Source organism: Elephas maximus, chromosome 9 (assembly GCF_024166365.1).
Source record: "Elephas maximus indicus isolate mEleMax1 chromosome 9, mEleMax1 primary haplotype, whole genome shotgun sequence".
Taxonomy (NCBI): Eukaryota; Metazoa; Chordata; class Mammalia; order Proboscidea; family Elephantidae; genus Elephas; species Elephas maximus.
This window is the reverse complement of record NC_064827.1, coordinates 63,526,675-63,548,780: the sequence shown is the minus strand read 5'-3', so window position 1 is coordinate 63,548,780 and position 22,106 is coordinate 63,526,675. Positions and strand designations below refer to the sequence as shown.

Here is a 22,106-nt window from a genome sequence, read left to right as displayed (position 1 = left end):
ACACTTATGTTCCTCAAAAGACTTCACCAAAAGAGTACAAAGAGAACCTACAGACTGGGAAAAATTTTTTGGCTATTACAAGTCAGACAAAGGTCTAATCACTGAAATCTACAAGAAAATCTAACACCTCTACAACAAAAAGACAAATAATCTAATTAAAAAATGGGCAAAGGAAATGAACAGACACTTCACCAAAGAAGGCATTCAAGCGGCCAACAGACACATGAGGAAATGCTTGTGATCACTAGCGATTAGAGAAATGCAAATCAAAATCATGATGAGATGCCATCTAATCCTGCCATTACTGGTACAAATCAAAAAAACAGGAAATAACAAATGTTGGAGAGGCTGTGGGGAGATGGGAACACTTACGCACTGCTGGTGGGAATGTAAAATGATACAACCATTTTGGAAAACACTATGGCAGTTCCTTAGAAAACTAGAAATAGAAACACCATATGATCCAGCAATCCCACTCCTAGGAATATATCCTAGAGAAGTAAGAGTCATCACAGAAACAGACATATGCACACCCATGTTCATTGAAGCATTGTTCACAATTGCAAAAAGATGGAAACAACCTAAGTGTCCATGAACAGATAAATGGATAAAAAACTGTGATACATACATACAATGGAATATTATGCAACAATGAAGAACAACGATGAATCTGTGAAGCATCTCATAACATGGATGAATCTGGAGGGCATTATGCTAAGTGAAAGAAGTCAATCACAAAAAGACAAATATTGTATGAGACCACTACTGTAAAAACTCATGAAAATGTTTACACAGAAAAAGAAACAATCTTTGATGGTTATGAGGGAGGGGAGGGCTGGGGATAGAAAAACACTAAATAGGCAATAGGTAAGTGGTAACTTTGGTGAAGGGTAAGACAGTACACAATATTGGGGAAGCCAACACAACTTGTACAAGGCAAGGTAATGGAAGCTCCACAGACACATCCAAACTCCCTGAGGACCAAATTGCTAGGTAGGGCTGCAGAGACCATGGTCTCAGGGAGCATCTAGCTCAACTGGCATAACAGTTTATAAAAAAAAAAAGTTCTATATTTTACTTTGGTGAGTAGCGTCTGGGGTCTTAAAAGCTTGTGAGCAGCCATCTAGAATACTCCATTTATTTCACCCCTTTGAGAGCAAGGAAGAATGAAGAAAACCAAAGACACAAGGGAAAGATTAGTCCAAAGGACAAATGGACCACATCTACCACGGTCTCCACCAGACTAACCCAGAACAACTAGATGGTGCCCGGCTATCACCACTGACTGCTCTGAAAGGATCACACTAGAGGGTCTCAGACAGAGCAGGGCAAAAATGTAGAACAAAATTCTAACTCAAAAAGAAGGACCAGACTTGCTGGCGTGACAGAGTCTGGAGAAACCCTGAGAGTAGTGGCCTCTGGACGCCCTTTCAGCTCAGTAATGAAGTCACTCCTGAGGCTCACCCTTAAGCCACAGACTGGACCATAAAACAAAAAAAGACTTAATGGACACACCAGCCCTGGGGCAAGGAGTAGAATGCAGAAGAGGACAGGAAAGCTAATAATAGGGAATCCAAGGCTGAGAAGGGAGAGTGTTGACATATTGTGGGGTTGTTAATCAATGTCATAAAACAATATGTGTACTAACTGTTTAATAAGAAACTAGTTTGTTCTGTAAATCTTCATCTAAAGTACAATAAAAAAATTAAAAAATAGATCTCTAGGGAATATACCTAGAACTGCTGGGTCATATGGTAATTCTATTTTTTAATTTTTTGAGAAATCACCGGACTGTTTTCCACAATGGTTTTACCATATTACATTCCCACCAGCAGTGCCTAAGAGTTTCAATTTCCTTTTAGCTACGACATTTTTGATCAGCGTCTGATCTCTAAAATCTACATGATACTGCAAAAACTCAACTACAAAAAGACAAATAATCCGATTAAAAAATGGGCAAAGGATATGAACAGGCACTTCACTAAAGAAGACATTCAGATAGCTAACAGATAAATGAGGAAATGCTCACGATCATTAGCCATTAGAAAAATGCAAATCAAAACTACAGTGAGATTCCATCTCACTCCAACAAGGCTGGCGTTAATCCAAAAAACACAAAATAATAAATGTTGGAGAGCTCGTGGAGAGACTGGAACACTTATACACTGCTGGTGGGAATACACTGCTGGTGGGAATGTAAAATGGTACAACCACTTTGGAAATCGATTTAGCGCTTCCTTAAAAAGTTAGAACTACCATACAATCCAGCAATCCCATCCTTGGAATATATCCTAGAGAAATAACAGCCTTTACATGAACAGATACATGCACACCCATGTTCACTGCAGCATTGTTTACAAAAGCAAAAAGATGGAAGCCCATCAACGGATGAATGGATAAATTATGGTATATTCACACAATGGAATACAACGCATCAATAAAGAACAATGATGAATCTATGAAACTTTTCATAACATGGAGGAATCAGGAAGGCATTATGCTCAGTAAAATTAGTCAGGTGCAAAAGGACAAATATTGTATGAGACCACTATTACAAGAACTCAAAAAATAGTTTAAACAGCGAAGAAAATATTCTTTGATGGTTACGACAGTGGGTAGGGAGGGAAGGAGAGGGGTTTTCACAAATTAGATAGTAGATAAGAACTATTTTAGGTGAAGGGAAAGACAACACACAATACAGGAGAGGTCAGCACAACTGTACTAAACCAAAAGCAAAGAAGTTTCCTGAATAAACTGAATGCTTCAAAGGCCAGCGTAGCAGGGGTGGGGGTTTGGGGACCATGGTTTCAGTGGACATCTAAGTCAATTGGCATAATAAAATCTATTAAGAAATCATTGTGCATCCCACTTTGGAGAGTGGTGTCTGGAGTCTTAAACACTGGCAAGCGGCCATCTGTTATTGTTGTTGTTAGGTGCCGTCGAGTCGGTTCTGACTCATAGTGACCCTATGCACTACAGAACGAAACACTGCCCGGTCCTGAGCCATCCTCACAATCGTTGTTATGCTTGAGCTCACTGTCGCAGCCATTGTGTCAATCCACCTCGTTGAAGATCTTCCTCTTTTCCGCTGACCCTGTACTCTGCCAAGCATGATGTCCTTCTCCAGGGACTGATCCCTCCTTACAACATGTCCAAAGAATCTAAGACACAGTCTAGCCATCCTTGCTACTAAGGAGCATTCTGGTTGTACTTCTTCCAAGACAGATTTGTTCGTTCTTCTGGCAGTCCATGGTATATTCAGTATTCTTCACCAACACCACAATTCAAAGGCGTCAACTCTTCTTTGGTCTTCCTTATTCATTGTCCAGCTTTCAGATGCATATGATGGGATTGAAAACACCATGGCTTGGGTCTGGCGCACCTTAGTCTTCAAGGTGACATCGTTGTTCTTCAACACTTTAAAGAGGTCCTTTACGACAGATTCACCCAACGCAATGCATCTTTTGATTTCTTGACTGCTGCTTCCATGGCTGTTGATTGTGGCTCCAAGTAAAATGAAATCCTTGACAACTTCAATCTTTTCTCCATTTATCATGATGTTGCTCATTGGTGCGGTTGTGAGGATTTTTGTTTTCTTTATGTTGAGGTGCAATCCATACTGAAGGCTGTGGTCTTTGATCTTCATTAGTAAGTGCTTCAAGTCCTCTTCACTTTCAGCAAGCAAAGTTGTGTCATCTGCATAACGTAGGTTGTTAATGAGTCTTCCTCCAATTCTGATGCCCCGTTCTTCTTCATATAGTCCAGTTTCTCGTATTATTTGCTCAGCATACGGATCGAATAGGTATGGTGAAAGAATACAACCCTGATGCACACCTTTCCTGACTTTAAACCAATCAGTAACCCCTTGTTCTGTCTGAACAACTGCCTCTTGATCTATGTAAAGGTTCCTCATGAGCACAATTAAGTGTTCTGGAATTCCCATTCTTCACAATGTTATCCATAATTTGTTATGATCTACACAGTCAAATGCCTTTGCATAGTCAATAAAACACAGGTAAACATCCTTCTGGTATTCTCTGCTTTCAGCCAGGATCCACCTGACATCAGCAATGATATCCCTGGTTCCATGTCCTCTTCTGAAACCGGCCTGAATTTCTGGCAGTTCCCTGTCGATATACTGCTGCAGCCATTTTTGAACGATCTTCAGCAAAATTTTGCTTGCGTGTGATATTAATGATATTGTTCTATAATTTCCACATTCGGTTGGATCACCTTTCTTGGGAACAGGCATAAATATGGATCTCTTCCAGTCAGTTGGCCAGGAAGCTGTCTTCCATATTTCTTGGCATAGATGAGTGAGCACCTCCAGCGCTGCATCTGTTTGTTGAAACAACTCAGTTGATATTCCATCAATTCCTGGAGCCTTGTTTTTCGCCGATGCCTTCAGAGCAGCTTGGACTTCTTCCTTCAGTACCATCGGTTCCTGGTCATATACCGCCTCTTGAAATGGTTGAACATCGACTAATTCTTTTTGGTATAATGACTGTGTGTATTCCTTCCATCTTCTTTTGATGCTTCCTGCGTCATTTAATATTTTCCCCATAGAATCCTTCACTATTGAAACTCGAGGCTTGAATTTTTTCTTCAGTTCTTTCAGCTTGAGAAACGCTGAGCGTGTTCTTCCCTTTCAGTTTTCCATCTCCAGCTCTTCGCACATGTCGTCATAATACTTTACTTTGTCTTCTCGAGAAGCCCTTTGAAATCTTCTGTTCAGTTCTTTTACTTCATCGATTCTTCCTTTTGTTTTAGCTGCTCGGCGTTCGAGAGCAAGTTTCAGAGTGTCCTCTGACTTCCATCTTGGTCTTTTCTTTCTTTCCTGTCTTTCTTTTCAATGACCTCTTGCTTTCTTCATAGATGATGTCCTTGATGTCATTCCACAACTCATCTGGTCTTCAGTCACTAGTGTTCAATGCATCAAATCTTTTCTTCAGATGGTCTCTAAATTCAGGTGGGATGTACTCATGGTCATATTTTGGCTGTCGTGGACTTGCTCTGATTTTCTTCAGTTTCAGCTTGAACTTGCATATGAGCAATTGGTGGTCTGTTCCACAGTCGGCCCCTGGCCTTGTTCTGACTGATGATATTGAGCTTTTCCATCGTCTTTTTTCCACAGATGTAGTCGATTTGATTTCTGTGTGCTCCATCTGGGGAGGTCCATGTGTATAGTCGCTGTTTGTGTTGGTGAAAGAAGGTATTTGCAATGAAGAAGTCACTGGTCTTGCAAAATTCTATCATTTGATCTCCGGCATTGTTCCCATCACCAAGGCCATATTTTCCAACTACTGATCCTTCTACTTTGTTTCCAACTTCTGCATTCCAATCGCCAGTAATTATCAATGCATCCTGGTTGCATGTGCGATCAATTTCAGCCTCCAGCAGCTGATAAAAATCTCTTTCTTCATCTTTGGCTCTAGTGGTTGGTGCGTAAATTTGAATAAGAGTCGTATTAACTAGCCTTCCTTGTAGGCGTATGAATATTATCCTATCACCGACAGCGTTGTACTTCAGGATAGATCTTGAAACATTCTCTTTGAAGACGAATGCAACACCATTCCTCTTCGAGTTGCCATTCCCAGCATAGTAGACTATATGATTGCCCGATTCAAAACGGCCAATACCAGTCCATTTCAGCTCACTAATGCCTAGGATATTGATGTTTATGCATTCCATTTCATTTTTGATGATTTCCAATTTTCCTAGATTCGTACTTTGTACATTCCAGGTTCCGATTATTAATGGCCATCTAAGCGGCCATCTCAGATATATCAATTGGCCTCAACCCACCTGGAGCAAAGGAGAATGAAGAACGCCAAAGACACAAGGTGATTATGAGCCCAAGAGACAGAAATGGCCACATAAACCAGAGACTACATCAGCCTGAGACTAGAAGTACTAGATGGCGCCCAGCTATAACTGATGGCTGTCCTGACAGGGAACAAAACAGAGAACCCCTGAGGGAGCAGGAGAGCAGTGGGATACAGACCCCAAATTCTTGTAAAAAGACCAGACTTCACGGTTTGTCTGAGACTAGAAGGACCCTGGAAGTCATGGTCCCCAGACCTTCTGTTAGCCCAAGACAGGAAACATTCCCAAAGCCAACTCTTCAGACAGGGATTGGATTGGACTATGGGTTCAAAAATGATACTGGTGAAGAGGGGGCATCTTGGATCAAGCAGACACATGAGAGCATGTTGGCATCTCCTGTCTAGGGGGGAGATGAGACGGCAGAGGGGGTGAGAAGCTGGCCGAATGGACGCGAAAACAGAGAGTGGAGAGAAGGCGTGTGCTGTCTCATTAGGGGGAGAGCAACTAGAGTATATAGCAAGGTGTATATAAGTTTTTGTATGAGAGACTGACTCGGTTTGTAAACTTTTACTTAAAGCACAATTTAAAAAAAAAAACACTGAATTGTACACTGTAAATGGGTGAACTGCGTAGTATGAATTATATCTCAATAAAACGTGTTTAAAAGTAAAAAAAAAAAACAGTTTCAATTTCCCCACAACCTCACCAACTTTTGCTGTTTTTTTTTTTTTTTTTTTTGACCAATGCCATTTTAGCAGGAGTAAGGTGGTATCTCATTGCAGTTTTGATTTTCATCTCTTTAATGGCTAACGAGAATGAGCATTTTTTCCTGTTTGTTGATGCCTGAATATCCTCGTTGGTGTAGGCTCATTGTTAATCATTTCCCTGGGAGAAATTCTAGAAGTGAGGTAGTTGAATCTAAAGAATTTGGATATAGATCGCTTCAATGCTGCTGTCCAGAAAGCCTGTACCAATTTTTTTTTCCCCCAATAGCTCTGTGTTAGAGCGTTGGACTCCCCGCACCCTCACAAACATTGCATACTATTGGTTTTCTTTGTGAAGTTGGTTGTTGCCTTTTGACAACTTTCTCTCTCCCCCTCCCTGGAGAGCCCACCCTGTTTTGAACATCTAAACATGTGCAAAAATGTCAAGAGAGGAAATTAGCTTAAACAGGGCAGGGGAAGAGAGAAGAGTAGAAGTGGATCTTCCTTTAAGCAGCCTTGCAAATAAGAACAGCCTCTACCAGCCTTTAGAATTTTTACCAGCCCAGACCATCTCTCAGAAGATTCCTAGAGAGCAAAGTGAATAAAAACAATCTTATAAAAGGGTTACAATAAAATTATTACGTAAGAAAAAATATATATATATCATTATATTAACATATTGTTGTTTGCTGCTGAGTGGATTCCGACTTATGGCAACCTCATGTGGGCAGAGTAAAACTGCCTCACAGGGTTTTTAAAGACTGTGACCTTTCAGAAGCAGATCACCAAGCCTGTCTCCCATGGTGCCTCTGGGCTGGTTTGGACCACCAACCTTTCAGCTAATAGTCAAGTGCTTAACCATCTGCGCCACATAGGGGCTATAAAAATTATTACATATATTATAACAATTATTACATATTATAAGTGTTTCCACCATCCCTGGGTGAGGGGCTCTGAGCGTTACCTTGCAGCCATCCATGGACACCTCTGGTCTGAACTGACCCCCGGCTTCAAATATCTGCCCATTCCACGCCCGGAAGCGCACAGCCTGCTTGGCTGGGGTCTGCCCAGTGCCCTCCTGCCACACAGTCATGTTAAGGCAGTGGATGGTGATATGCTGCGTCACCTCGGAGCTTAGCAGGTGCAGAAAATTCATCTGAACCCGGCTGACTGCAAAGTCGACCTGTGGGGAGATGCCGCAGTGAGGCTGGGCCAGGCCAGCTGCTGCAGCTCAGGGCCCCTCCTCACCTGTCTCTGGAGGTGGATGTGTGCCCTTTCCTGGCACGCTTTTCCCAATTATTCTCCCAACTGACATTCACTCCAGCCCTCGGTGACAAGGGATAGAGCAACATGTGCCCACTTGAAAGACAGGGAACCTGAGGTCTAGAGGAGCTTGTCCCACAGTCAAGGAGTGGCAAGGAAGGTGGGAAGAAGCTGCAGGAGTTCCCGTGTCATCTGATGCCTCCCCAGCCGCCTGGATGGCCTTTGGGGCTGAGCTGGGATTAGAGAGGCCCAGAGAGGAAGCAGAATTTGCCCAAGATTGGGAGGCCCTTGCAGTGCTGAAGAACAAGAAGTGCCTTCACCATTCTTTCTAAGTCCCCAGATCCCTTTGGCCAAGAGCCCCATGGAGATGGGGAGGCCACGGTGCTACAGGAAATGGTAGGCCTGAGAACAAACAGAGATTATGGCTTCAGTCGTTCCCGGAGGAGAGCCAGGGCCTCTCCCCGCCATCGTTCTTGATGGGGATGGTCATCCAGATGGGCAGTTACACTGCCAAGCCAGGTGCCAACTCCGGCCTCACCTCTCTACCAGGGCGATTTCCCATGTGGCTCCCAAACCTCAGAGTCAGATGTGAAAGGGCCTGCAGAGGTCACCAAGTGCCTGCTGGCCTGTGAGCTCTGGCTGTGGGGGTAGCAGCGAGCCTGCCCTGCTCCCTGTTGAATTCTAATACCTGGCTCAGGACCTGCCACATGGGAGGGACCCAACTGGTTGACCAGCTGACTGACAGGCTGCCTCATCTAGAGATTCTCAAACTCTGGGTTTGAAACAGTTAGCTCAAGCATCCCCAAGTAGGGCTGGTAGGATGGGACTCAAGGAGTGCTCTGGGTCACCACCTCCCCTGCAGCTGCAGTAGCTCTTCTCATGGTGGCAATGAATCATCCCCATATATGGAGGGCTTACTGGAACTGCAGAGCCACAATTCGCTGAGGGGTGCTGAGTGGGGAGCGGTCACATCCCACTGCTGGCTGCCTTCCTGGGTTTGTTGCTGAGTTCCCTGAGTCACCTAAAACTCTCAGCTCAGAAACAAGCACATGGTAAGCACTTATTAGACGTTAGTTCAATATCTGCAAAACCACTCCGTGCTGCATGACCCAGGTAAGCGTCACTCCGGCTTATTTCGCGATGATGGTTCATGGTTCTCTAACTATTGGCCAACCATTTTGTTCTGATTTTAGGCATAAGGTACTATTTGAAGAAAGAACATTAGCATCATACAACTTCAAAGGGTTTGGAAACCATGGCTCTAGAACAACTTATCCCCAATTTATAGATGAAGAAACTGAGGCTCCGGATAACTTTCCAAAGCCTACACAGCAAGACAGGGCTCAGACCAGAACCTGGGTTGGCTGTGTCCCAGGGCAGGGTGAGGGCAGGGAGGGCCAGTCTGGTAGCATGTGGGGAACAGACGGATACCTTGGAAGCCGTGATGGGCTTGAGACACGTCTGTCCACCATGTGTGAAGTTGCAAGCGACTTGGATGGTGTCGGATGAGCAGCCAAGGTTTGGATCCACCCAGTATGTACCTGCAAGCAGTGTGGGATGGGGGGAAGGGTGCATGTATTGGGGGAGGATCCCAAGGCTTGGTTCTAAAGATGCAGGCCCTGCACCTTGTGACTCACTAAGCCCTAGTTGGGTACGAAGCAGGGTGACGAAAAAGAGACTCCTTGAGCCACAAAGATAGAAGGAAATCCTCAGAGGCAGAACTCAGAGCTGGGAGGGCTCCTGGAGGAGGCCATACAATCGAGTGCTTATCCATGGTGATATTGTGGCATTTCCATTTTATAGGGGAGACAACTGAGGCTCAGAGAGGCTGAGCCATTTGCCCAAGGGATTTCGAGTTCCTCTAGTTGAGTGGTTTCTCCACCAACACCTAGGACTCCTGCTAGGCCTGCCAGGAGGTGGCTGTGAGTCACGGCTCCCACCCCATTGCTTGCATATGGGTTCCTCATTGTGCTTTCAATGCAGGTGTGCAGAGGAGAGAGCGGTGCCGGGAGCAGTGCAGAGGCCTGGCCAAGCTCGAGTTAGGGCTGGCATTTGAAGTCAGGTGTGTCTGCCATCAAAGCCTGTTCCTTCCATGGCACCACATCAGCTCAGAGAAGAGAGCAGAACGAGAGGACAGAAGGGGAAATGCTGGCTTTTCCAGGGAGCCTTGATGGTGTCCCCTGGGGCTGTGCCTGCTGCGGCCCTTGGGACTCTTTCTTTGCTATCCCACCGTGTGGATTTGTGGGCTCTGGGAGTATGAGGCCACTCCTCTGTATACTCCACCATATCCCTATGGGCCAGGAAGCACAAGGCTGGGTACACAGTGGGGTTCATACCTATTTGTTGCTCATGTGTCTGTCTCCTCAGGCCAGAGACTTGCCCCAGCTCCTTCTGGAACACGCCCCTGCCCTCACCCTCTACCTCCGCCTCCCTGCAGTTGCCCTACCCTGTCCCGCCCCCAGGGGAAGGAACCCTTCACCCCAGATCCCACAGGCTTTCTTACCATCTACCATCTTCTGCTCACAGTCCATGAGGTCCCGGCAGACCCGGGCGGGGTTCTCTTTGGTGCCCAGGGGCGTCTTAATGCTCTGGATGAGGTTGCTGAGGTAGTGTAAGGTTTTAAAGATCTCCCCTCCCTGGTCCAGCACCAGCCGGTCTGCATGGCTGTAACCCTGGCGGGAGGAGAGGGCATGGCCATTGGCCCCGTAAGGTCCTGGCCCAGCCCAAGGTCAAGCCTCCACAGCTCCCGAGTCCTCACTACTTGGGGACATCTCTAAGTTACCAGGGTCGTGGCTGGGGCAGAGGTTGAGTTTTCCTCCCTTTCACAGATTAAAAAACAAGGGGTCAGAGACAAGACGAAACAGGGACTGCTACAACAGCCAAGCGGCTTGAGAGGACCAGAAGATCAGCACATGTTCTCTGGTACATGCTGGGCAGAGCCCCTGGGAGCACAGCAGACAAGGGTCCCAGGCTACGGGGGAGTGGCCCTCAGTCCCTATCTGGAGAGGCCATGGAGGAGATGCAGACAGCAGACGGGGGCACCAGGTCCCTGCCAGGCTCCCCTGGGGTGGGGGTGGGGTGTCTGTGAGGCGCCAGGAGACAGAACTGGGGTCAGCAGTCACAAACCCCAGGAAGGAGGATTTTAGCTCCAAGAGAAGATGTCCACTAGACGAGAAGCAGAGGGCTGCAGAGTGCTAAAGAGCACGGCTTGGGTATAACTCACACCAGGTGTGACTCCTGTCTGCATGGCCTTGAGCTTGTTTCCACAGCTACAACTCAGAGCTAAGTAAACCCTGCTCCCTCTTGGCTTGGAAGCAATGTGTGTGCGTGCAAGCATATGTGTGTGCATGTGGCTCACGAAGGCTGTATGATCTTGGACTCACTGCCACCCACTCTGAACCTCCCCACCAGCCCCCGTCGGAGGTTGGAATGCCACTGAGACGGGGGCTCTGAAATGCTCGGTGCGGGCCATGTGGAAAGCACTGGCCACACGTGGGCTATCATTTCTGCTTTCCCCAGGAAGGGCTTCCACACAGGGCAGGGCTCCCACACAGGGCAGGGCTCCGGTCATACCTCTGGTCTGAGGGCTCCGTTAGTGTCCATCCACGTCTGAAAAGCTGCCCCAAGGTTATCTTGTTGCTGTGCAAGGAGAAGAGGGGATGTTTGTCCTGGCCCCCTCTTAGGGACCCCTGCATGCACCAAGTGGGAGTCCCAGGGCCTGAGTATGGCTCTTCTACCCCAACTTTCCCTCAAAATCAAGGCTGGCAGGTGCCAGAAGGACCTGGGCCAAGTCACAGACCCTGTGCAAACTCTCTGTTCTTCCTCCCTTTGCAGACAGAGGGAGCCCTTGAGACACAAAGCTGACCCCACCACTGCCTTCCTTCAGGCCCTGCCATAGCTCCTCATTGCGCTCAGGATCAAGGTGAAACTCCTCAACATGGTTACAAGGCCCGGCTTGAGTGCAGCACCTCGGTCTCCAACCTCATCTCTCTCCTCCTCCACCCCCATATGCTCTATGCACCTGACACACTATAAAACTTCTAGATTCCTAAATGTCATGGTCTTTTTAGCCACTGGGCCTTTGCACATGCTGCTCCCATTGCCTGCAACACTCTTCCCTCCTTCTGGTTACCCCCAGGGAACATTTGGCAATGTCTGGAGACATTTCTGGTTGTCACGACTGGGAGGAGATGCTACTGGCACTTAGTGGAACTTAGGCCAGGGACAATGCTAAACATCCTATAATGCACAGGACAGTCCCTCAAAGGATTATCTGGTTCCAAATGGCAGTAGTGCCAAGGCTGAGAAACCCTGCCCTCTACTCATCTTACACATGTCGGCTCCAATAGGAAGCCTTTCCTGATGCTGCCGATTCCAGGCTGGGTGAGGTCCCCCTTTCTCTGTGTACCCATGGTCGCCATGTTTCCTCATCTAAGACCAAATCCTTTGTCTTGCACCATAATTGTCTAATACACAAGTGCATCTCCAGCCCTAGCACTGGGCTCGGCAGATGCACAGTTACAGCCTTGCCATGAACACAGTCTCTGACAGTGAGTAAAGCTCAGAATAGGGGTTCAGAGCCAGACTCTGGAAGTAGTTCTCAGGGTCAATGTCCAGCTCTGCCACTTACTAACTACACAGTAAGTAGTTAGTAATCTGGGACAAGTTGTTTAACCTCTCTGTGCCTCAGTCCTGTCATCTTTAAAATGGGTATGATAATAAAACTATTGCACAGAACTCTTGAGAAGAATGAATGAGTTAACACATGAAGACCACTTCAAATGGTGTCTGGTATCTAACAAGCACCCAGTAAGTATTAATTATTACGCAAAAAAAAAAAAAAAAAAAAAACTCTCAAAATCCTCTAGTTTTCTATTTTTTAGGGGCAAAGGGTTTTTCCTGGATCTCTTTCCTCCCCCAGCTGCCTTTGTTATTGGCAGGAAGGACTGGGGAAGGCTGTGGAGAAGAGACTAGGGCTGTCACTCTGTTTTTGTGGATAGTGTGGAGGAAGGGACTGTGAGAAGCTGAGAGATGAGAAGAGCAGAGATTCTGAGGAACTGCAGCCAGGCCCAGGGGCTCCTGCTGTTTCCTCTTGGCAATTTCCCGGAACATTGTCAGGGCTGATTCCAACAGGCAATTTACCAGTGCAGCAGTGAAATAGGGGAGGGGTTGTTGCAGGGCTTGGGAGGGTCCATGCTTTCAGACAGGGCTACAGCAGCCACTAGGGCCAGGCAGGGGCCCCACTGTGCCCCTTGTTCCACCCTCTTTGGGCTCAGAGAATCTGAGACAAAGGAGTCCTGAGAGATCTGCCTGATACAGTACACAGGGCTCAGGAGCCCAGAGTTGGAGCATCTTCCTGGATTCACAGTTAGGGCACGTCCTGGCTAGAACCCAGGCTTCCTGCCTCCCGCCAGGGCTTTCTACTACATCAGAGTCCAGGGATGCAGAAATGGAGTGAAAAATGGACACGGGCAACCCCAGAGCCAGCTTAGGGTTCTAGCCACCATGGTCATAGCTGTACCCCAGGCCCCACCCCAACTGGGCAAAAGAGAATGTTCTCCAACTTACAAACTGAATAGGACTTCCTGGAGGACCCTGCAAAAGAAGAAGATGGGTCAGTATTTGATGGGGACTGGGCATCAGAGGCCTGGGCTCTCAGGAGACTGGAGGGGGCTATCAGGGCCCTCTAGGGCTGGTCTTACTCTCCTAGAGGCTCGTGGGCCATAAGAAGCATGTGAGTCCCATGAGGTTCATGGCCAAGGCAAGCATCTGCCCACAAAGGCTTGGGTCTCATTTGAGAAAACCCCAGCTCCAAGATGCTCTAAGCACTCAGTTACCTACCGGTGGGCCGGGCCGCCCTCTTGGACCAGTAGGACCCTGGAGGAAGAGGAGACGAACAGTGAGGCCCTGGTCAGAGGCCTTCTATCCCCCACCCCCAACCCAGGCCCTCCTCAAGCATAACTGAGACCCAGGGACAATGGTTCCCTGGTACAGATGGGAAGACTGAGGTCCAGAAAGGGTAAGAACATACCAAAAGTCATTAATCATCATCATGAAAACCCGAAGTGATCTGCCCTCCGCAACCCTCTTCCCACCCACCCTGGGCCTCATGCCCCAGCCCACTCACCCGCGGACCCTGCAGTCCCTGGAGGGAGAAAGAAGCAGGGAGAGAGAGTTAGGGAACCTCGGGCTGAGAGTGGCCCCACCCCCGAGAGCCCAGCCCTCTCTCAATCCCCAGCAGCACTGCCCCTAGCCCATCTACTCACCAGGTCCCCTCGGCTGCCTTTGTCACCCTTTGGGCCCTGAAACAAACCACGACCCAATGAGAGAAAGCTCCCAGGGGGAAACTGAGGCTCAGACTGGCTCTGGGTCACAGAGACAATCTGGAGCCAGGAAGGCAAAGGGACCCAGGAGCCTTCCTGCCCAGCTCCCTGCACGTACCGGAAGCCCAGAAGGTCCCAGGATCCCAAGAGGCCCAATGATGCCTTCCTTTCCCTAGAGGAGAAAGAAAGTCCTGTGTGTCGTCATCCTCATTCCCAGACCGTGGGAACAGAGTCCTTGGAGAGAGGAGGGTGGAGGCAGCCTGAGTGCTCCAAGGGAGTGGAAGGGAGACTCCCACAAGGTGGGCTGGCCAGCATCTCCTGACTCCTCCTAGGGCACTCCTATGTGCCATGGGCTGGGCTACAAGAGTGGGGGAGGGGAACAGATGCAGGGAGCGAGGATGGACGGCCAGGCAGCAGGAACAGCATAAGCAAAGGTGTGGAGGGGGGAATGGAGACCACGGGCAGAGGGTGCTCAAGAATGAAGGAGGAGGAGGACATGGGTCCAGCCAGCTGGTGAATGAGCCTGCCTTGTCCTCCTAGCAGAGAGAAAGGGACTCACCATCAAGCCAGGCGGCCCCCGAGGGCCCTGGATGCCTTTGAAGCCGATGTCTCCAGGGGGGCCCTGCAGGAGGCAGAGAACAGACTGTGCCTGGGTGGCTGCTGGACCAGCACCCCAGCAGGTCCCCTGCTCCTGGGGTCTGTCCTGCCTTCACTTCCCTAACAGGAGAGGCCTTACCTGAGAGGCCCAGGGAGAGAAATAAATGTCCAAGTTGTTATTACTGGGCAGGTGCCAACGTGCCAGCTTGATGCTGTGTGGTATATGCCTCTGGTCTTACTTAATCCTTAGAACAACCCTCCACACTTATAATCCCCATATTGTAGGTGAGGAAACTGAGGCTTGGAGGGGCTAAATGACTTGCCGGAGGCACAGAGCAAGCAAAGTGTGGAGCTGGGCTTGGAGCCCAGGCCTGCTGGAACAGGAAGGGGGTGGGGGTGGTGGCGAGGATGCTCAAGTTTAATTCCATCTACGTTCTAGCCCACCTTGTAAGCAGTACATGTTTGTTGAATGAATGAATGGGTGGGTGATGGGACCCCAACAGGTCTTGTGAGGAGTGGTAGGGTGTACCTTGGGTCCGAAGAGGCCAGCCATTCCTGGGAAGCCCATCTCTCCAGAGTCGCCCTGTGGGGAGAACAGGAAAGCTGGGGCGCACAGGACCAGGAGAAGGTTGCCCAGCAGTCAGTCACCCAGGACCCCTGGCCTGCCTTCTCCCTCCCGGCCTCTCCAGGGGTGTTAGTGACTCCACTGTGAGGTGGTCAGACAGACAGTGTGAACAGCTCCACGTCAGCCTGGGCTGCCAGATAAGAAAGCGGAGGCCATCTCAGGGATCCCACCATGAACCAGCCTCAGGGCACTCAGTGTCTTCTGTCCCAGGTTCAAGGAAGAGAATGAAAGGGACTTGTGGGCTTCCTGCTCCCACCCTCCCAAGAGCTCTGATAAGGAATGATCCCCTGAAAGCAACCCGAGTAGCTGAGGGTCTATGTGCCTGACGTTTTGCATAGACCACATCTCACTTTGCTCCCACACCAGCCCAGTGAGGCACAATGTTCCCTGGTCACACATGAGGAACCTGAGGCCCAGAGAGGGCAGCAACTTGCCCAAGTCACAGACGGTGTGTTGTGGAGCATGCTAGATTCAGACCAGGTGTAAATGATTCTGGGGGCCTGCGTGCCTCTTCTCCTGCCTCCTGTTCCCATTCTTCAAAGGAGCCACTCGCAAGGAGTAAATGAGGGCCTGGGCAAAGGAGGAAAGACCAGCAGGCCCTGGGGACGTGGAAGCCTGTCACTATGTGGAACATTTTGGAGTTCCGAGCTCAGACTCGAGTCACACTGCCCTGAGTCTGAACATTCTACTCTGTGTCGTGAGACTTGGGGCAACTCACTTCCCCTTCCTGAGCCTCAGTTTCCCCATCTGTAAAATACAGTCCTTCCTCCTTTGCCCAGGCCTCACTTGCCCCTTGCTAATGGCTCCTTTGAAGACTGGGAACAGAAGGCAGGAGAAGAGGCACACAGGCCCCCAGAATAAGCCACCTGCCTCTCAGAGGGGCTGGGAGAACACATTGAGGTTACGCAGGTGAAGGCTGGGCACTGGCGAGGGTGTGCTGAGGGCTAGGCTGGGGGAGGAAATCTGAGTTCTACCCGTTCATTTTTTTTTAAGTAATGGCTTTATTAAATTACAATTCACATACCATAAAATTCACCCCTTTAACGTGTAAAATCCAGTGGTTTTTAGTATATTCACAAAGTTGTGCATTAATCAATACTACTTAATTTCAGAACATTTTTATTCCATACCCCAAAGAGAAACCTTGTATTCCTTAGCAATCTCTCCCCATCTCCCCCATGCCCAGCTCTTAAAATCAAACCAAATATGTTACTGTCAAGTCGATTCCGACTCATAGCGACCCTGTAGGACAGAGTAGAACTGCCCCATAGGGTTTCCGAGGCTGTAAATCTTCAGGGAAGCAGGTTGCCACATCTTCTTCCCATGGAGTGGCTGGTGGGTTCGAATCACCAACCTTCTGGTTGTCAGCTGAGCGCTTTGACCACTGTGCCACCAAGTGCCCAGCTCTTGGCAACCACTAATCTATTTTCTGTCTCTATGAATTTGCCTGTTCTACATATTGCATATAAATGGAATCATGCGATATACAGCCTTTTGTGACTGGCTTCTTTCACTAAGCATAACATTTCCAAGGTTCGTCCACGTTGTAGCATTTATTAGTACTTCATTTCTTTCTATGGACGAATAATGTTACCTTGCATAGATGTACCACATTTTGTTTACCCATTCATCAGTTGGTAGGCGCTTGGTTTGTGTTATGGATTGAACTGTGTCCCTCGAAAATACGCATTGTAAATCCTAACCCGTATACCTGTGGATCTCATTTGGGAATAAGGTTTTCCTCAATGTGTTTATGAGGCCAAGTCAGTGTAGGGTGTGTCTTAAGCCAATCACTTTTGAGATATATAAGGAGCAGATGAGGCACAGAAACAAGGAAGCACCAATGATGGAAAGTCAGGTGCCACGTGGAGATCTCCAAGGAAGGCCAAGAAGAAGCTGAGACAAGGATTTTCCTCAGAGTGGTCAGAGAGCCTCCCCCTGGAGCTGGCACCCTGAATTCAGACTTCTAGCCTCCCAAACTGGGAGAGAATAAATGTTTGTTTGTTGAAGGCTTCACTTGTGGTATTCCTGTTATAGCAGCACTAGATAGCTAACAGTTTTGTTTCTACTTTTTGCTGTTGTTTTAATTTTATTGTGCTTTAGGTGAAAGTTTATAGTGTAAATTAGTTTCTCATTCAAAAATTTATACACAAATTGTTTTGTGACATTGATTGCAATCCCCGTATCAGCACTCTCCCCCTTTCCCTTTACACCCCAGGTTCCCCTACCCATTCGTCCAGGTTTCCTATCTCTTCCTGCCTTCTTATCTTTGCTTTTGGGCAAGTGTTGCCCGTTTCTTCTCATAGACTTGATTGAACTAAGAAGCTCATTCCTCATGTGTGTTATTGTTGTGGCCTGGCTAATCTTTGGCTGAAAGATGGCCTTCGGGAGTGGCTTCAGTTCTAAGTGAGAATGCTGTTACAGGACCGTAGTCTCGGGGGTTCCTCCAGTCCCTGTCAGGCCAGAAGTCTGGTCTTTTTTTGTGAATTTAAATTTTATTCTACATTTTTCTCCCACTCTGTCCTGAACCCTCTACTGTGATCCCTGTTAGAGCAGTCAGTAGTTGTAGCTGGGCACTATCTAGTTTTTCTGGGCTCAGGCTGGTGGAGGTCGTGGTTCATGTGGTCCATTGGTCCTTTGGACTGATATTTTCCTTGTGCGTTTGGTTTTCTTCATTCTCCTTTGCTCCGGACGGGATGGGACCAATAGATGTATTTTAGATGGCTACTCACAAGCTTTTAAGACCCCTGATGCTACTTACTAAAGTAGGATGTAAAACATTTTCTTCATGAACTATGTTATGCCAGTTGACCTAGATGTTACCAAACACCATGGTCCCCAACCTTCGGCCCCAGTAACTCCGTCCCTCAAGGTGTCTGGAAGCTTCTATGGCTTTGCCTTGGTCAAGCTGTCCTTCCTTTCTCCAAAGTTAACATATATCTATTATCCAGTTAGTGATTTCCCTTCCCACCCTTCCCCTTCCTCATAACCATCAAAGGTTTTTTTCTTTTTTCTGTGTGTGAACCTTTTCTTAGGTTTTTATAATAGTGGTCTCATACAATATTCGTCCTTTTGTGATTGATTTATTTCACTCAGCATAATGCCCTCCAGATTCACCCATGTTGCTAGATATTTCGCAGATTCATCATTGTTCTTTATCCTTTCATAGTACTCTTATTTCTCTAGGGTATATTCCTAGAAGTGGGATTTCTGGTTTCTAGTTCTATTTCTAGTTTCTTAAGGAGGTACCATAGCATTTTCTACAGTGGTTGGACCATTTTACATTCCCACCAGCAGTGCATAAGAGTTCTAATCTCCCTGCAACCTCTCCAACATTTGCTATTTTCTGTTTTTTTTTTTTTTTTTTTTTTGATTTGTGCCAGTAATATTGGAGTGAGACAGTATCTCATAGTCGTTTTGACTTGCATTTCTATAACGGCTAATGATTTCGAGCATTTCCTCATGTGTCTGTTAGCCACCTGAATGTCTTCTTTGGTGAAGTGTCTGTTCATATCCTTTGTCCATTTTTTAATTGGATTATTTGTCTTTTTGTTATTGAGCTATTAAATTATTCTATAGATTTTAGAGATTAGATCCTCATTGGATCTATAGTAGCCGAATTTTTTTTCCCAGTCTTGCAGGTTCTGTTTTTACTCTTTCAGTGAAGTCTTCTGAAGAGCCTAAGTATTTAATTTTTAGGAGCTCCCAGTTATCCAGTTTACCTTCTAGTGTTTGTGCATTGTTAGTTATGGTTTGTATCCTATTTATGCCATGTATTAGGGCCCCTAGCATTGTCCCTATTTTTTCTCCCATGATCTCTATGGTTTCAGGTTTTATGTTTAGGTCTTTGATCCATTTCAAGTTAGTTTTCGTGTATGGTGTGAGGTATGGGTCCTGTTTCATTGTTTTAACAGATGGACATCCAGTTTTGCCAGCACCATTTGTTAAAGAGACTGTCTTTTCCCCATTTAGTAGACTTTGGGCCTTTGTCAAAGATCAGCTGACCACAGGTGGACGGATTTACATCTGGGTTCACGATTCTGTTCCATTGGTCTGTGTGTCTGTCGGTGTACCAGTACCAGGCTGTTTTGACTACCATGGCTGTATAGTACATTCTGAGGTCAGGTAGTGCAAGGCCTCCTACTTTGCTCCTTTTCTTCAATAATGCTTTGCTTATCCAGGACCGCTTCCCTTTCCACATAAAGTTGGTGGTTGGTTTTTCCATCTCATTAAAGAATGCTGTTGGTATCTGTATTGGGATTGTAGATCACTTTGGGTAGAATTGACTTTTTCACAATGTTGAGTATTCCTATCCACAAGCATGGTATGTTTTTCCATTTATGTAGGTCTCTTTTGGTTAGGTGGCATGATACGGAAAGAACACTGGACCAGGAGCCAGCATATGCTAGGTTCTGGTCTTGACCCACCCATCCCCATTCCGAATGGACCTTGAAGTCTTCTTTCTCAGTTCCTCCTTCCCTGTAGATTGACATCTGGTACCCTGAGACAGTGTTGCTCTGTCATTGTCACAGAGCAGGGAGGTGGCTTCTGGGTGTGTGTGTGTATGTGAACATGTTTGTGTGTGCATATGAGTATATGTGGGCATGTGTAGTCCCTGGTGCTCACTCACCGGCTGGCCTTTGGATCCAGGCTCTCCCTGGTTTCCAGGAAGCCCCGTTCCGCCCTCGGTCCCTCGCTTGCCAGGAGGACCCAGCTGCCCAGGTAACCCGCTCTCACCCTTAGAGAAACACGCCAAAATTATAAGTTAAAGTGGGAGAGATGGTTCCAGAGGAAGAGGGTGGAGGGCTATTAGAGAAGGACCAGTGATTCCACAGGGTTAGGTCAGGTCAGATCTCAGGATGCTGGGGGCTGAACCTTAAGAGGAATGCCTTACCCTGGCATTCAAGGCCCCATGTCCCTCTCCACTCTTTTATACTGTCTCTCTCTTCATTGCTTCCCATCAACACCCCGTGCAGTTTCCACCTCCATACCCCTACTCACACCATTCCTCCTGCCCAGAATGCCCCCTACCCTTCTTTGCCCACTTAAATGTTCATTTCATAATGATAAAGGGGTCCAAAGCCATCTCTCCCTTTGCCAGCTGTCCTCACAGAGGGTTGCAACTAGACCTCCAGCTCAGGGCAGGAAAGACCATGCCTGATTCATTCGCCTCAATCTTCCCTTCAGTGTCTAGCCGTGGGCTAGAACTGATTCATGGCTGCCCTTCACCCCTCAACTGAAGCCATTCAAGAAATCTTTTAAAAGATACTATGGAGGATCCCAGGGGCAACCAACATCTGGTGTTCTACAAATGCCCACAAGAGGGCACCCATGGACAACTCAACAATCGGTTTCAAGGGTCTGGCTGTCGCTGTGGTTAGTTGCCATGGAGTAGATTCCAACTCCTGGAGACCCTAAGTGTATCAGAGTAGAACTGTGCTCCACAGGGTTTTCAAGGCTGTAACCTTTCAAAAGCAGATCACCAGGCCTGTCTTCTGAGGTGCCTCTGGATGGGTTCAACCTGCCAATTTTTCGGCTAGTAGTTGAGCACTTAACCGTTTGGCCACCCAGGGACTCCAAGGGTCTGGCAGCAGAGCAGTAGTTAAAGCTACCTGAATAAACTTTTAGATTTGGTTCAAGTTTGGGGCAGGGACTCCTGGGAAGGTTCAGCAGTGTGGATTTCATTTTCACACAGGCCCTGGGACATGGATTATCCAGGAGTTAATACCATATAGTCAGTACCATTATGGTTGGTACCGAGACAGGAAGGGTGGAGGGGGTAAGTGGGTGAAAAAAGTCTCTAACCTTGAATCCTGGGGGTCCCTGTGCTCCAGGTAAGCCGGCTACACCTGGATTTCCTCTCTTCCCAGCAGGGCCCATGGGGCCAGGGTCCCCATCATCTCCCTGCTCCCCCTGTAAAGAAAGAGAGCAAAGGGTTGGTCTCTCATGTTTCAGGAAATTGATTGCCAAGGAGGCATGATGGCTCCCACCTTCAGTGGATTCGAGGAATAGCAGGAGGGATGGGGATCATACTATGGGATGAACTGCCTGTGTGTGAGGATAGGTGGACTGGGAACAGGACAAGCTGTGGATTTGCAAGTGGGCTGGGGAACTAGCAGCAGCTCTACCCACTGGGTAGGGGATGAGCTGAGTGGCCTGGGTGATGGCATTGAGAAGAGATTGTAAGAAGGGCCCATATTCTCTGGTCCCAAGGAATGAAGTGATTCCCGGGAAACATCTGGACATGTTGGTTCCACCCTATCCAAGCTTCCAAATGTCCTCCTCCTGGCCCATGGCCTACAGAAGCCTCCCACCCTGTCTCAAACGGAGCTGCCACCTGTTAACACAAGTCGTGCTCACCTGCTGTCCTGCTGGACCATCCCTTCCAGGAAGCCCATCTGGTCCAGCGACACCTTCGGGGCCCTGTCTCCCCACCACACCCCGGGGCCCTGGCAGCCCCTGCAGGCCCTGGGGAAGAGAAGAAGCTGGTAAGCACTTCTGTGATGGGCAGGGAGGGGGTGGAGGAGTAGCAGCTGCATGTCACTCACCTGGATCCCCCGCCTGCCTGCTGCCCCAGCCTTGCCTTGCTTTCCCTTTGGTCCCTGAAAAATCAAGAGGCACATGAGGGAGGCTGCCTGAAGGGGGTATGGCATCCTAGCAGTTCTGGAAAGGCGGCATTGAGAAAACAGGGGTCCCTGTGTGGCTGGCCTGCTCTTTCACTTCTTGGGACGCAGCATCTGAATCTGTAAGCCCAGGAGCAGGGCTGGC

At 47.9% G+C, this 22,106-nt stretch overlaps 1 protein-coding gene across 7 annotated transcripts in view; it reads right to left on the bottom strand.

Moving 5' to 3' along the window:
- The window catches only part of COL27A1 (collagen type XXVII alpha 1 chain), a 167,206-nt gene that overhangs the window by 4,600 nt on the left and 140,500 nt on the right, over positions 1-22,106 (bottom strand). For 5 of the 7 annotated variants that reach the window (XM_049895041.1, XM_049895040.1, XM_049895044.1 and 2 more), the window contains 15 exons: positions 21,887-21,940; positions 21,699-21,806; positions 21,144-21,251; positions 19,969-20,076; positions 15,243-15,296; positions 14,676-14,738; positions 14,235-14,288; positions 14,060-14,095; positions 13,921-13,938; positions 13,635-13,670; positions 13,362-13,388; positions 11,367-11,432; positions 10,297-10,465; positions 9,225-9,334; positions 7,495-7,713 (listed from right to left, as the gene is read on the bottom strand). In XM_049895041.1, coding sequence (XP_049750998.1) covers positions 7,495-7,713; positions 9,225-9,334; positions 10,297-10,465; positions 11,367-11,432; positions 13,362-13,388; positions 13,635-13,670; positions 13,921-13,938; positions 14,060-14,095; positions 14,235-14,288; positions 14,676-14,738; positions 15,243-15,296; positions 19,969-20,076; positions 21,144-21,251; positions 21,699-21,806; positions 21,887-21,940 — 1,230 coding nt within the window. Of the gene's footprint in view, positions 1-7,494; positions 7,714-8,711; positions 8,828-9,224; positions 9,335-10,296; positions 10,466-11,366; positions 11,433-13,361; positions 13,389-13,634; positions 13,671-13,920; positions 13,939-14,059; positions 14,096-14,234; positions 14,351-14,675; positions 14,739-15,242; positions 15,297-19,968; positions 20,077-21,143; positions 21,252-21,698; positions 21,807-21,886; positions 21,941-22,106 lie in introns of those variants that run through there. The other 2 variants (XM_049895046.1, XM_049895047.1) reach the window with 2 other exon arrangements.